This window comes from Mytilus californianus, unplaced genomic scaffold (genome assembly GCF_021869535.1).
Source record: "Mytilus californianus isolate M0D057914Y unplaced genomic scaffold, xbMytCali1.0.p SCAF_10, whole genome shotgun sequence".
NCBI classification, from domain to species: Eukaryota; Metazoa; Mollusca; class Bivalvia; order Mytilida; family Mytilidae; genus Mytilus; species Mytilus californianus.
In genome coordinates, this window is record NW_026262582.1 from 25,424,350 (window position 1) to 25,438,447 (window position 14,098).

Consider the following 14,098-nt stretch of genomic DNA (forward strand, 5'->3'; position numbering starts at 1 on the left):
TGTACCAGGTGTAAACGATTATATAACAATATTATGTAATATCTGTCATAATCAATTAAAGACTGCAGTTATTGGTTAATAAAATTTATCATAATAAGCTTAATGTAATTAAAAATGAATTTCAACTAACTTATGAGGTTAATCATGTAAATCCAGTTAGCCATGTTTAATAACAAGGTGTTGACATTTCACATAATTTATGCCATTTGTTTCATATTCATCATGTTTATTTTGTTTGATTTTCAATATGTTTTTCTTAATTACAAAATTTGGTTTATTGAATTATTCCATTCTTGTTATCTCATTTATTTTATTTGTTTTGATATCTCATTTATTTTGATGAATCAAATGTACCTTTTTTAAAACACATAGGCTTGGATAAAATACTCAAATGTTTACCACAAATACCAATAATAACACTCTTAGTTATTTTTACATTATATAGTTAACTATAATCGCAATAAACATGCATGCATTCTGGAAATCTGAATGTACCAGGTATATGCAATCTTAGTTAATGATGAAGCCCATTTGAAACAATTTTTGATAAAAAAAAATAACCGAATCAATGGCAATTACATGCATGACATGTCACAATGGTCATGAATCAAACAATATTTTACTAGAAATTAAAAGTAATTTACTGGATTTATCAGAACCACTCTTTTACTAATTCAGTATGATCATGTTTTACAATTTGTTCTCATCATGCACATGATGCTTTAAATTTTAAGTCACAAATCATAATTAAAACATTTTAAGATAATAATTAGAACACTGTTATGTGAATGGGATTTCTAATCCAAATATTAAGCATATCTTCACTAGCATGCATGACTAGTCCAATTCCAGTTTTATATGACTTCTTGTTTCTTCTACTGGAAGCTTAAGTTTGCCATTTATAATCTGTCAATGAACAGATTGAGGATGATTTAAGTGGTTATTTTCAAACCTGTGTCATATTTTGATCAATATATATCTTCATAATCAAAATGTTTTCAAAGAATTAGCAGTTTTCTGCACACAAAAAAAATGTGAATTTAGAAAGAAAAAGTTAGCATGGTCAAGGGTTAGTGGGTACAGAATTAATTTAAATGGGTAATCACAATGGAAGTGACCACGCAAACATTATTTAAACATGTTATAATTTGTCAATGAACAATGATTTTGGCTTCAAAAATGGGAACAATTATTTTTAATGAACATTTGGACAGCATAATTGTCTCACTTGTCTGATGGTTCGGCATATTTCTGGAAGCCTGGTTAGATTTCACAATCGATTGCTTTATAAATATTATAATTATTATAATAAAAAGTTAAATAGAAGCTATTTAAATTTTGTTTCAACAAGAAACGCTTAAGGAACTTTTAGCAGTGTTCCAGCTAGCCCAAATGAGGTATGGAGCTCCCCTCTGCCTTTTCTGTGCACTGCTATACCCTTTCATTTGTTATGCATCCCTCTGGCTCTACTTTGAAATTCCTGCTCTATGCATTTGTTTTTTGTTTAATATCATTATAAGTATGTACAGGAAAAGGCTGATCATGACCCCAAAATAAGAAATATCCAGCAAAATGAACTTAATTTGTAAAACTATTTAACTTTTTGTTATCTATAAACATTACATTGTAACTGTAAATGTCCTGTCAACAAAATTGTGTGATCACACTATGCGGACGAAATCAAATTGATGTAAATGACATCATTGAACATTCAATTCTTACTGCGATGTAATATAATAAGCATTGTGACATGGAAAATTTATGGTGAAGTGCATGAAATCGAAAGTCGTCTATCATGTCTATAGCATAAAATTGAGAATGGAAATGGGGAATGTGTCAAAGAGACAACAACCCGACCATAGAACAGACAACAGCAGAAGGTCACCAACAGCATGTATAGATCTTTGTTTAATACTTCTCATATATATATATATATTCTATGTACATGTAGGGAGCACGACAGAGGAATCTGATCTGGTGTTTCTGACCTGAAAATGCATATTTATCTTCTGCAAAAAAGCATAAGATTTGTATAACATTCAAATTTACATGCTAGCCTACATGTTTTATGAATTATGTAAATATTCATATATAATTTTTTCATTGTTCATTCATTCAACTTCAAGGCAATATCCTCATTGTATTACAGTTTGCAATTGTATCTTGGAACTATATAAATACAGTTGTAAGAAAATACCTGTGTTACCAATGGAATCAACGTCTGTTCAATAGATTTAGTTCGAATTTCCAACGACAACCGGGCTTCATTTCTCAACCCTGCCATCTTTCCAGCTTCCAAGCTGGGTCAAAGGTTGTGTCGCTTAAGAACTAAATAATATTAACAAATGACGTCTGTATCACATAGTTTATTTTAGACTTATTCAATTAAAAAAGAAAAAAAATATATTGATAACCATAGATTTGTTATGAGTATGTGTGATGAGTAGATTACACTTTTGAAATATTGTTTTTATTTCAGTGCACTTAAGCGGCACGATCAGGTTGTCACTCGCACTGGCAGAGATTAGCACCAGCATGACCAGTTTAATCATAAATCCTGCCTAAACCCCGCGATGACAGTGCTGTTGTGATGACATGGGTGAATACCATGGAAATGGTGTCCCATTTAAATTGGAAACAAGACAAAAAGGTTTGATCACTGTTGGTTAAATTCATTTAGAAATGTGCCTATCTGTATCGTATACTAAACAGCTAAAGGGACACAACTAATGCAATTACAGTATAAAGTTACAGAAAACGTGTGATGTCGTACTTGCATTGGACAAACAGTCTATTATAATGAAAGTATGTATTCAAAATTTAATATGCTCTTTTTCTTGAAAGAATATATAATGTATTGGAGTTTAAAACAGCAACAATAAATGTTTTAGGGGGCGGATCAAAAGGTTTTTAAAAGTGTTACAAATGATGGGTACATTGAATCATTGAAAAAAAACCTGAAAAATCTTTGTAATGGACCAAAAACTAAAATGTATAGTCCTAGTACTAAAGAAAATGGTAAATAGGCCATGCCAAGTCAGGGCTCAGTTTGTTGGAGCTCTTGCATGTTGAAAAAGGTCCAACAAAAAAAAATCTTTTTCTTAAAACCTATCAACAGTTCTGAACCACCCACATCAGATCCAAATTTATATTGCAAAATTTAAAGTTTGCTGTACATTTGCCATATTAACATAATTCAAAAAGTATATGCGATCTTTTTGACCTGACCATTTGCCATCAACATGTTTCCATTCATAAAAGTAAAAGTGACAAGATGAATAAGTTGAAGTAAAGCCTATTCTACAAAAGCAAGCCCTACTTAATACCCCCTCATTACAATCAAGGTTAATTAGTTGTCTGAAAGCTGAAATTTACCTGTTCACATGGTTCAGGCGACAAGTAAACAAACTGTTTTGCACCTGCAGACATAGATCAGTCTAAAGTTATTTTCTAAAATTTCACTGGTCTACATCTTATGAATTTAGTGAAAATGATTTTGCCTATCAGAAATATGTATTAAAATATGATTTTATCATAAGTTTTAAAAGGTAGTAAAAAATCGACAGAACCATGTATGAACTTACATGTGTGCCGGTGTGAGATTTAATTATGCATTATTCAAAAATGCTTAAAAATTTTATTTATTCCTTTATCTTACATTCATTTCAAGTAATTCTTGGAGAAATAACATGGAAAGAACTATTCAAACTCAGTTGTGCTTTGTAAAGGTACACAGATTTCACTTATCCATCTAGGGTCCGTGTTTTACCATGGTCAGTTTGATAGGAATTACTTGTGATAGAACAATGATATTTTGTATAAAGCTACATTACTATCAGTACATATCAGTTTGACAACTATTTCAAGTTACTGCCTCCCAAGTCATGGTCCAGTGACTGAATTAATAAGCAATTTTCAATGTTGTTTTCTGCTTAAGTTAGTTTGATAGGAACTATTCCTTATAGATTAATGATATTTTGTATAAATTTGCATTAAAAGTACTATCCGTGCATACATCAGTTTGATGACTATTTGGAGGCCCTGCCCCCTAGGTCATGTAGGTCATTCATGGTCCAGGGAATTAATTACCAATGTTGCTGTCCACCTGATTGTCTTTTTTTAGCTCGTCTGGCCTAAAAGGCCTAGTGAGCTTTTCTCATCATTTGGCATCCATCGTCTGTTGTCCCTCATCTTTGTCTGTTAACTTTTTTCTAAAATCTCCTCTGAAACTACTGAGCCAATTTTAACAATACTTGGCCACAATCATCATTGGGGTATCTAGTTTAAAAATGTGTCTGATGACCTCGCAAGCTAGCCAAGATGGCCGACATGGCTAAAAATAGAACATAGACCAAACAGTGACCTATAGTTGTTAATTTCTGTGTCAATTAGTCTGTTGTGGAGAGTTGTCTCATTGGCAATCATACCACATCCTTATATTTATATAAAGAGGTAAAATGCAAGTTTTGCCTATCATTTTACAAAATTGCTTTAAGTAGAGAGAATCTAACAAGGGTAAAACTGTTTATAATGTTGAGCTCTTCCTCTTGATCATTCAAGTCAAAACTGTCAGATGACTTCTTATAGGAGTTATTGCCCTTAATGGATGAATTTTACCATTTTTTTGCCCATTATCTCAAAAATTATAATAGATAGATAGAAACTTTAAATAGCAAAAATGATCAACAAGACAAGATCTACAAATAAGTCAACATGGCTGAAATGTGCAGCTGACTCCTTGTTAGAGTTATTGCCCTACAATCATTTTGACAATGAAGATTTTTACCAAATTTTTGTGTATTTATGCCCCCGCCGTAGCGGTGGGGGCATTAAGTTTTACCCTTGTCCGTCTGTCTGTCTGTATGTATGTCCCAAAATTGGTTTCTGTTCTCTAATTTGAGTTTGCCTCAACCAAATGTTATGAAACCTATACACAATGCTTATTACCACAAAACACAGATCAAGTTTGAATTTTGGTGGCGTCACTTTAACCGTTCTAGAGTTATGCCACTTTATAGTTTTCGTTCTCTAACTTAAGTTTGCCTCAACCAAATATTATGAAACTTATACACAATGCTTATTACCACAAAACACAGATCAAGTTTTAATTTTGGTGGTGTCACTTTAACCGTTTCAGAGTTATGCACCTTTAGAAATGGAAAAATTGCAAAATTTTTATTTTCTTCTAAATATCAAGTAATTTTTATATGACCGCAAAAATTGAAAATTTTTTGGTCGTATATTGGTATGACGTTGGCGTCGTCGTCGTCGTCTGGCGTCGTCCGAAGACACATTGGTTTTCGCACTCTAACTTTAGTTTAAGTGAATGGATCTCCATGAAATTTTACCATAAGGTTCAATACCACGAAAGAAAGGTTGGGATTGATTTTGGGGGTTATGGTACCAACAGTTAAGGAATTAGGGGCCAAAAAGGGGCCAAAAATAAGCATTTTTGTAACTTCCAGACAATAACTTGTGTGTAAGTGTATGGATCTCTCTGACATTGTACCACAAGGTTCCATATCACAAAGGGAAGGCTGTAATTGATTTTGGGGGTAATTGCCTCAAAATTTTTGGAATTAGGGGCCAAAAAAGGGGCAAAAAACAAGCATTTTTCTAGTTTCATGACAATAACTTGTGTGTAAGTGTTTGGATATTTCTGAAATTGTACTACAAGGTTCCATATCACAAAGGGAAAGCTGGAATTGAGTTTGGGGGTAATTGCCTGAAACGTTTAGGAATTGGGGGCCAAAAAGGGGCCAAAAATAAGCATTTTTCTAGTTTCCAGACAATAACTTGTGTTCAAGTGTATGGATCTCTCTGAAATTGTACTGCAAGGTACCATACCACAAAGGGAAGGCTGGGATTGAGTTTGGGGGTGATGAATCATAAGGGGGTTCAAAAAATTTGGGGGGGGGATTTTTTTTTTTCTTTTTTTTTCTTTTTTTCCTTTTTTTTTTCTTTTAAAATTTTCCATTTTAAGTTGGTTATTTCTGATTAATATTTAAAAGCAAATAATAATGATATGGTAGGAGATACACACCAAACAGGATGTGTAAATTATTATATAATAAGTATTGTGCAATAGCAAGAAATTTTCAATTGCACAATTGCAAGAAATCTTCAATTGCACAGTATTGCGCAATAGCAAGAAATCTTCAATTGCACAGTATTGCGCAATAGCAAGAAATATCCAATAGCACAATATTGCGCAATAGCAAGAAATTGTCAATTGTACAGTATTGCACAATAGCAAGAAATATTCAATTGCACAGTATTGTGCAAAAGAAGATACTTCGTATAAATTGCTTATTTCTTGATCAATTTCAATGGGGTTTTATTCTTGAATTCTTGGGGTTCTTTAATATGCTGAATCTAACCGTGTATTAAGTTTTTGGATTTTGGGCCCCGTTTTTAAATTGGTCCACATTGAGGTCCAAAGGGTCCAAAATTTAACTTTGTTTGATTTCATCAAAAATTGAATTATTGGGGTTCTTTGATCTGCCGAATCTAACCGTGTATTTGAATTCTTAATTTTTGGTTCCGTTTTCAAATTGGTCTACATTAAGGTCAAAAGGGTCCAAAATTAAACTTAGTTTGATTTTAACAAAAATTGAATTTTTAGGGTTCTTTGATATGCTGAATCTAAACATGTATTTAGATTTTTGATTATGGGCCCAGTTTTCAAGTTGGTCCAAATCGGGGTCCAAAATTAAACTTTGTTTGATTTTAACAAAAATTGAATATATGGGGTTCTTTGATATGCTGAATCTAACCATGTATTTAGATTTTTGATTTTTGGGCCCCGTTATCAACTTTGTCCACATTGAGGTCAAAAGGGTCCAAAATTAAACTTTGTTTGATTTCATCAAAAAATGAATTCTTGGGGTTCTTTGATATGCTGAATCTAACCATGTATTTAGATTTTTTATTTGTGGACCCGCTATCAAATTGGTTCATATTGAGGTCAAAAGGGTCCAAAATTAAACTTTGTTTGATTTCATCAAAAATTGAATTATTGGGGTTCTTTGATATGCTGAATCTAACCGTGTATTTAGATTTTTAATTTTTGGTTCCGTTTTCAAATTGGTCTACATTAAGGTCAAAAGGGTCCAAAATTAAACTTAGTTTGATTTTAACAAAAATTGAATATATGGGGTTCTTTGATATGCTGAATATAAACATGTGTTTAGATTTTTGATTATGGGCCCAGTTTTCAAGTTGGTCCAAGTTGGGGTCCAAAATTAAACTTTGTTTGATTTCAACAAAAATTGAATATATGGGGTTCTTTGATATGCTGAATCTAAACATGTATTTAGATTTTAGATTTTTGGCCCAGTTTTCAAGTTGGTCCAAATTGGGGTCCAAAATTAAAATTTGTTTGATTTCAACAAAAATTGAATATATGGGGTTCTTTGATATGCTGAATCTAAACATATATTTAGATTTTAGATTTTTGGCCCAGTTTTCAAGTTGGTCCAAATTGGGGTCCAAAATTAAACTTTGTTTGATTTCAACAAAAATTGAATATATGGGGTTCTTTGATATGCTGAATCTTACCATGTATTTAGATTTTTTATTTTGTGGGCCCGCTATCAAATTGGTTCATATTGAGGTCAAAAGGGTCCAAAATTAAACTTTGTTTGATTTCATCAAAAATTGAATTATTGGGGTTCTTTGATATGCCAAATCTAACCGTGTTTTTAGATTTTTAATTTTTTGGTCCTGTTTTTTAAATTGGTCTACATTAAGGTCCAAAGGGTCCAAAATTAAACTTAGTTTGATTTTAACAAAAATTGAATTCTTGGGGTACTTTGATATGCTGAATCTAAACATGTGTTTAGATTTTTGATTATGGGACCAGTTTTCAAGTTTGTCCAAGTTGGGGTCCAAAATTAAACTTTGTTTGATTTCAACAAAAATTGAATATATGGGGTTCTTTGATATGCTGAATCTAACCATGTATTTTGATTTTGGACATTGGACCATAATAGGTAAATTAAAAAAATTGAAGTTCTTAGACCACATTCTTTCTGTGTCAGAAACCTATGCTGTGTCAAATATTTAATCACAATCCAAATTCAGAACTGTATCAAGCTTGAATGTTGTGTCCATACTTGCCCCAACTGTTCAGGGTTCGACCTCTGCGGTCGTATCAAGCTGCGCCCAGCGAAGCATTTTATTAAAATTGGAGTTATCTTCCTTTGTCCATGATTATAGTTGAATCAACACCAATCAATGCGTTATACAATGCAATGTTTAATTTTGACTTCCACTGATAAAACACAGATCAAGTCGAAATTGGGTAATGTCACTTTAACCAATATTGAGTTATGCCCCTTTATAAATCAAAAGATTGCAAAATTTTTAGTTTCCATTCTGTAACTTAAGTTTGCCCCAACCAAACATTATGAAACCTATACACAATATTCATTACCACAAAACTAAGAGCAAGTACAAATTTTTTGTTTCCGTTTTCTAACTTTAGTTTGCCTCAACCAAATGTTATGAAACACAATGCTTATTACTACATAATACAGATTAAGTACGAAATTTGGTGGCAACACTTTTACCATTCTTGAGTTATGTCCCTTTATAAACATAAAAATTGCTGAATTTTTTGTTTCCGTTCTCTAATTTTAGTTTGTCTCAACCAAATGTTATAAAACTTATACACAACCATTCTAGAGTTATGCATGTTTACAAATAGAAAAATTGCTGAAGTTTTAGTTTCTGTTCTCTACTTATGTTAGCCTCAACCAAATGTTATGAGAATTACACACAATACTTATTACCACAAAACTCAGATCAAGTTGAAATTTGGGTAGCGTCTCTTTTACCGTTCTTCAGTTATGTCCTTTTATAACTATATGATATGCAAGCGGGGGCATCATCTGTGTCCACATGTGGACACTATCCACATTTATTTACCTAATATTTTAAAAACTATATTGGGATAGATGGAAACTTTAAAAAGCAAAAATGATTAGCAAGACAGGATCTAAAGATAAGTCAACATGACTGAAATAGGTAGTCGACCCCTTATTGAAGTTATTGCCCTTTAATGACGATTTTCCCATTTATGCCTAATATCTTTAGAGCCTCTAGTTTGATTTTTTGCAGACAGGCGAGACATATCTATGCATCAACAGTTCATTAGTGTAGTTGTCATGTGATATTTGTTTAAATTTTATTTTTAAGGAATATTTGATTTTGCTATACATCATGGTTTATCATAAATTTAAAAATCCGCACATCTATTTATTTATTATTCTGTCTCTTTAACAAATATATTTAGATCAAAATTATATATCAACTTGAAAAACCATCATTATGCATGTTATGCACAGACTTATTTAATTCATAATCTTCTTTTAGCATCATGGGTATGATGTCTACAAAAATATAACATACAACTGTTTTGATAAATGAAGCCATAGAAAATCTGCCCTTAAGGTACAGGTTTAACCGTTTTTGGTCATTGTTGAAGGCTGTACATTGACTCCTTAATGTTTACATCCTCATTCTTTGGTCTCTAATGAATAGTTGTATCATGTGCAATCATACCATGTCTTATTCGTATATTAGTAAAAGGTTTTACTTATTAATGTTATTAGTAACTTAAAAGGTTTTACTAAAAATGGGAATTGATCAATGATGGTCAATGATGGTCAATGCTCTAATTGCATTATGAATAAACACTAAGGAGACTGAAACATGTGCGTATTGTTATGCGTTTACTTTTCTACATTGGCTAGAGGTATAGGGGGAGGGTTGAGATCTCATAAACATGTTTAACCCCGCCGCATTTTTGCGCCTGTCCCAAGTCAGGAGCCTCTAGCCTTTGTTAGTCTTGTATTATTTTTAATTTTAGTTTCTTGTGTACAATTTGGAGTTTAGTATGGCGTTCATTATCACTGAACTAGTATATATATATTTGTTTAGGGGCCAGCTGAAGGACGCCTCCGGGTGCGGGAATTTCTCGCTGCATTGAAGACCTGTTGGTGACCTTCTGCTGTTGTCTGTTCTATGGTCGGGTTGTTGTTTCTTTGACACATTCCCCATTTCCATTCTCAATTTTATTTTAAACTACCGGTAGTTTTAATTTTGAACATTTATTATTAAGTATTAATCTGTTAATTTTGTAAAATGTTGGAGTTGTGAATAGACCTCTGAATATAGAATTATGTATCTTAACCAATTAGATTAGGTTTTTTTTTCAAAAAGGCAGTGTTTTTATTGCCTTTGCATGACAACATTTGGAGTGCATACACATGTTCTTGGAGAATCTTGGGTTCCTAGCCAATCTTTTGCTTTGCATTGTAAGTAAGCCTGGATACCAGTTTAATTCTGTTGGCCTATTGATTGAATGAACAATTTTGTTTTTTAATTGCTATTTTATTTTTTTTCAAGGTAAAGTTAAGGTATGATTTTTGTTTAAGCTTCATTTATAAGTTGAGCACTCTTAAATGAAGATTTTTCATTTATAAGTTGAGCACTCTTAAATGAAGATTTTTCATTTATAAGTTGAGCACTCTTAAATGCTCAACTTATAAATGAAAAATCTTCATTTATAAGTTGAGCACTCTTAAATGAAGATTTTTGACTAATAGTTCTGGTTTATAGCTCTTCAACGTTTTTAGTCCTTATACATCTTCGGCTTTCAATTATTCGGCTTTGAGCGTTCCTGATGAAGGTAAATCCAGAAAAGCGCTTTGGTTACATGAAATTTATAACGTGTTGTTTTAATTTTTTTCTCTAGTTTTGGCCTATAATCTTGAAAACTGTGATTGTGATTATACCGAGGTAGAAAATGTAAACAGCAAAAATGATTCATGTCACGATTAGCAATAGAAGATGTACAAAATTGCAAATATAACCAAGTCATTGGATGACCCTCATAGGAGTTATTGCCCTTAAATGATGATTTTTTGACTAATTTTAAAGTTTTGCATTTTATTATGAAAACTATAAAAATGAGGTAGAACTGTGAACAACAAAAGTTACCAGCAATACAAGATTTTTTTGTAGACAGTCACTGCCTTTTTCAGCACATTTGTGCTTTGATTATTACAAAATTAACAATAAAGCTCTTGTTACTTTAAAATATGTTTCACATTGGCAGTGAACATAGCCTAAGATGCATATTACATTGTGTATCATTATTCTGCACATTTTATTTATTTTGAACATATGGTGAATACAAGATGTTTGTAATATTTTGTAAATTAAGATTGATCTCTACAAGATAACCCCATATCATGACCTTTACAAACATGACTAACTGATATATAGTTATATACTATATAAATGATGAATTTTTGATAGAGAATTTTACCTGTGTATTTATGATGTAAGGGTAGATTATTTTTATATATATAAATGGATTAAATGTTTATTTTGAATTACAAATTATATAGATCAAAGAAAGTCATGTATATTTGCATAAAGATGTAAACATATCTCTTGGTTAACAGCCAATTTAAATAAATTTTCATGGTTATAAAAAAAATACTACTTTTAATTTTCATATTTGTGACAAGGTATTTTGGGGATTTTTAATTATCATTTATGATTAACAAAATTGTAGAAAATAACTAGAAATAAAGTCATGTACATGTATGATGTAATTTGAAATGTTTCATATACTCAATGCAGATAACATGGATAAAATGTTGAAGGTGTCAATTCATTTTTCAGTGTGTGAAATGAATTATTTCAAACAGGTATATATAGAAGTTAGAACACAGATTTTAATAATAAAAAGAATGTCTGTCTGTCATTATTGACTTGCAATGCTTTGTTTCTCAATGCAAAAACAAAAATCTCTGTTTCTGGACAAGTTTGTTAATACATGGAGGTCTGGATAGGATTTACAGAATAGAGAATAATTTACAGAAAAATGGACCAAAAAGATAAAGAATCGAAAAAAATAAGGCCAAAATATAAAATGTGGTGCTAAGATATAACGAATAGCAAATCATGAATAACATGAATAATGGCCAAAGAAAAGAGTAAAAATTACCTAAAAAATTAAAGAATACAGAAATGAAGGACCCCCATTCAGACCCTCATACATGTAAGCTGGGAACAGTATATCTAACAATATATATATGTTCCTGATGTAAGTGAGAATACCAAGTAATCAGGTATAATGTATCAAATATTGTATAATTGGCATCATACATACATTTGACATATGAAGTACAATTTTATGTGAATGGCATACTTGATGAAAGTGGATTTAGCTATTTAGTGTTGGTCTATATATCATTTCACAGTCAGCTCAGATGATAAAACAACAGTATTTTAATTACCATAAGTACTCCTTGATCATGTTTAATTTTTTTTTTAGTTATATAGGAAGTGACCTTGCAGTTATACAAATTTATTGATTATCGTACTCAGAACCTTAACCAATCAAAATACTGGATCACAAATTTTGTACTCCAAGTACTGAGTAAAATTTTATGACGGAGAGCCCAGGCTTGAGTTTTTTTGGGATTTTTTTTTTTACATATTGATAGCCAGGTTTTGTGATGGGAAGATTTTAGTTTTTTTCATCCTCTTCCTGCATCTCAATGTCTTACACGAAAATAATAGATATTTGATCAATTGTTAAAATTAAATGTACAGGAAAATGTTATCATTTTAATCAGAATTTCCTGTCTTTATGTAACTGTGCAATTATTTGAAAAATTGAAGGAAAAACACAATGATGTAAGGAAGTAGCTTTCCCAGTCAGTTGAGATACTTACTGTTACATTTGTGACTGTATAATTAGTTTTGATAGATAATGATTGAATGCATCTAGGTAAGTAAGTTTAAACTGCTCTGTAAATAAAAAAAAAAAAAAAACTTAGTGAGAGTACAGACTTAATATTCAAGTCATATATGTTATTTGTTTTAACAGTCAGGGAAATTACTGAAATAAGTGATTTATTAATCACTCATTTAAGTAGCAAATTAGAAATTCTGTAATTTTGTAGTTTTATCAAAATTTTAAACATACAGGTTTAGATTATATCTAATTATTAGTAAAATTAAAAAAAAATGAACCTTTTGCTTCTTTAAGTAGCAAGGTGTATACCATTGATGCAATCATTCATCTGTAAATATTTGTTGAAAAAAATGCTATAATAAAGCTTTGAATAATGATCTAATACTTTCTTAACAGATTTTTCCCAGCAGTGGGAGTATTTTTCCTATAAAATTCAAGGTTTCATCTTACAGATTATGTAATAAAATTTTACTGTTCTGGACCAAAATTTTACTGTTCTGGGTGTTGAAATTAGTGGGGGTAATTATAATAAGTATACTTAAACAAGTGATTTTCATGTCATTATCTCAGATTCAGTACAAGGTCATGACCTGACATGACCGGTCATCCTATAAACACAGGTGTTGGTTCTGATAATTTTAGCAACATAATTAGTCCCTGGATCATTAGTTTTATATATTTAAAGCTACAATAAAATTAAAACGCTTAGTCTAGTGATTTATTTGTACTACTTAAATAGGTGACTATTAAAGAAAGACAACTCTTACTATCAACATTTCTGAATACATGCTACTTGAATCAGTGATTTCTTAATCACTCATTTTATTATAAGTAAGTGCCCTGACTGTTTAAAAAAACCAAGGTTTTTATGCCCCTGCCGAAGCGGAGAGGGCATTAAGTTTTACCCTTGTCCGTCCGTACGTCCCAAAATTGGTTTCCGTTCTCTAACTTAAGTTTGCCTCAACCAAATGTTATCAAACTTATACACAATGTTTATTACCACAAAACACAGATCAAGGTTGAATTTTTGTGGCGTCACTTTAACCATTCTAGAGTTATGACCCTTTATAAATGGAAAAATTGCAAAATTTTGTATTTCCGTTCTCTAACTTAAGTTTGCCTCATCCAAATGTTATGAAACTTAAACACAATGCTTATTACCACAAAACACAGATCAAGTTTGAATTTTGGGGGCGTCACTTTTACTGTTCTAGAGTTATGCCCCTTTACAAATGGAAAAATTGCTAAATTTTTCATTTTTTTTCAAAAAATATCAATGTCATTATTCAAGTAATTTTTAAAATTGGAGTTATCTTC

The 14,098-nt window shown here is 31.3% G+C and overlaps 2 protein-coding genes across 6 annotated transcripts in view; one reads left to right on the plus strand and one right to left on the minus strand.

Moving 5' to 3' along the window:
• Positions 1 to 2,315, minus strand: part of LOC127717822 (alpha-catulin-like) — a 70,691-nt gene extending 68,376 nt beyond the window's left edge. For all 4 annotated transcript variants that reach the window (XM_052223668.1, XM_052223667.1, XM_052223666.1 and 1 more), the window contains exon 1: positions 2,198 to 2,315. In XM_052223668.1, coding sequence (XP_052079628.1) covers positions 2,198 to 2,284 — 87 coding nt within the window. In that variant the 5' untranslated portion in view covers positions 2,285 to 2,315. The remainder of the gene's footprint in view (positions 1 to 2,197) is intronic.
• Positions 2,316 to 2,538: 223 nt separating this feature from the next.
• LOC127717829 (cytohesin-interacting protein-like) overlaps positions 2,539 to 14,098 on the plus strand; it is a 29,767-nt gene continuing 18,207 nt past the window's right edge. The window contains exon 1 of one of the 2 annotated variants that reach the window (XM_052223689.1): positions 2,539 to 2,650. In XM_052223689.1, the coding sequence (XP_052079649.1) occupies positions 2,591 to 2,650 (60 nt within the window). In that variant the 5' untranslated portion in view covers positions 2,539 to 2,590. Of the gene's footprint in view, positions 2,651 to 2,671; positions 2,806 to 14,098 lie in introns of those variants that run through there. The other variant, XM_052223690.1, reaches the window with a different exon arrangement.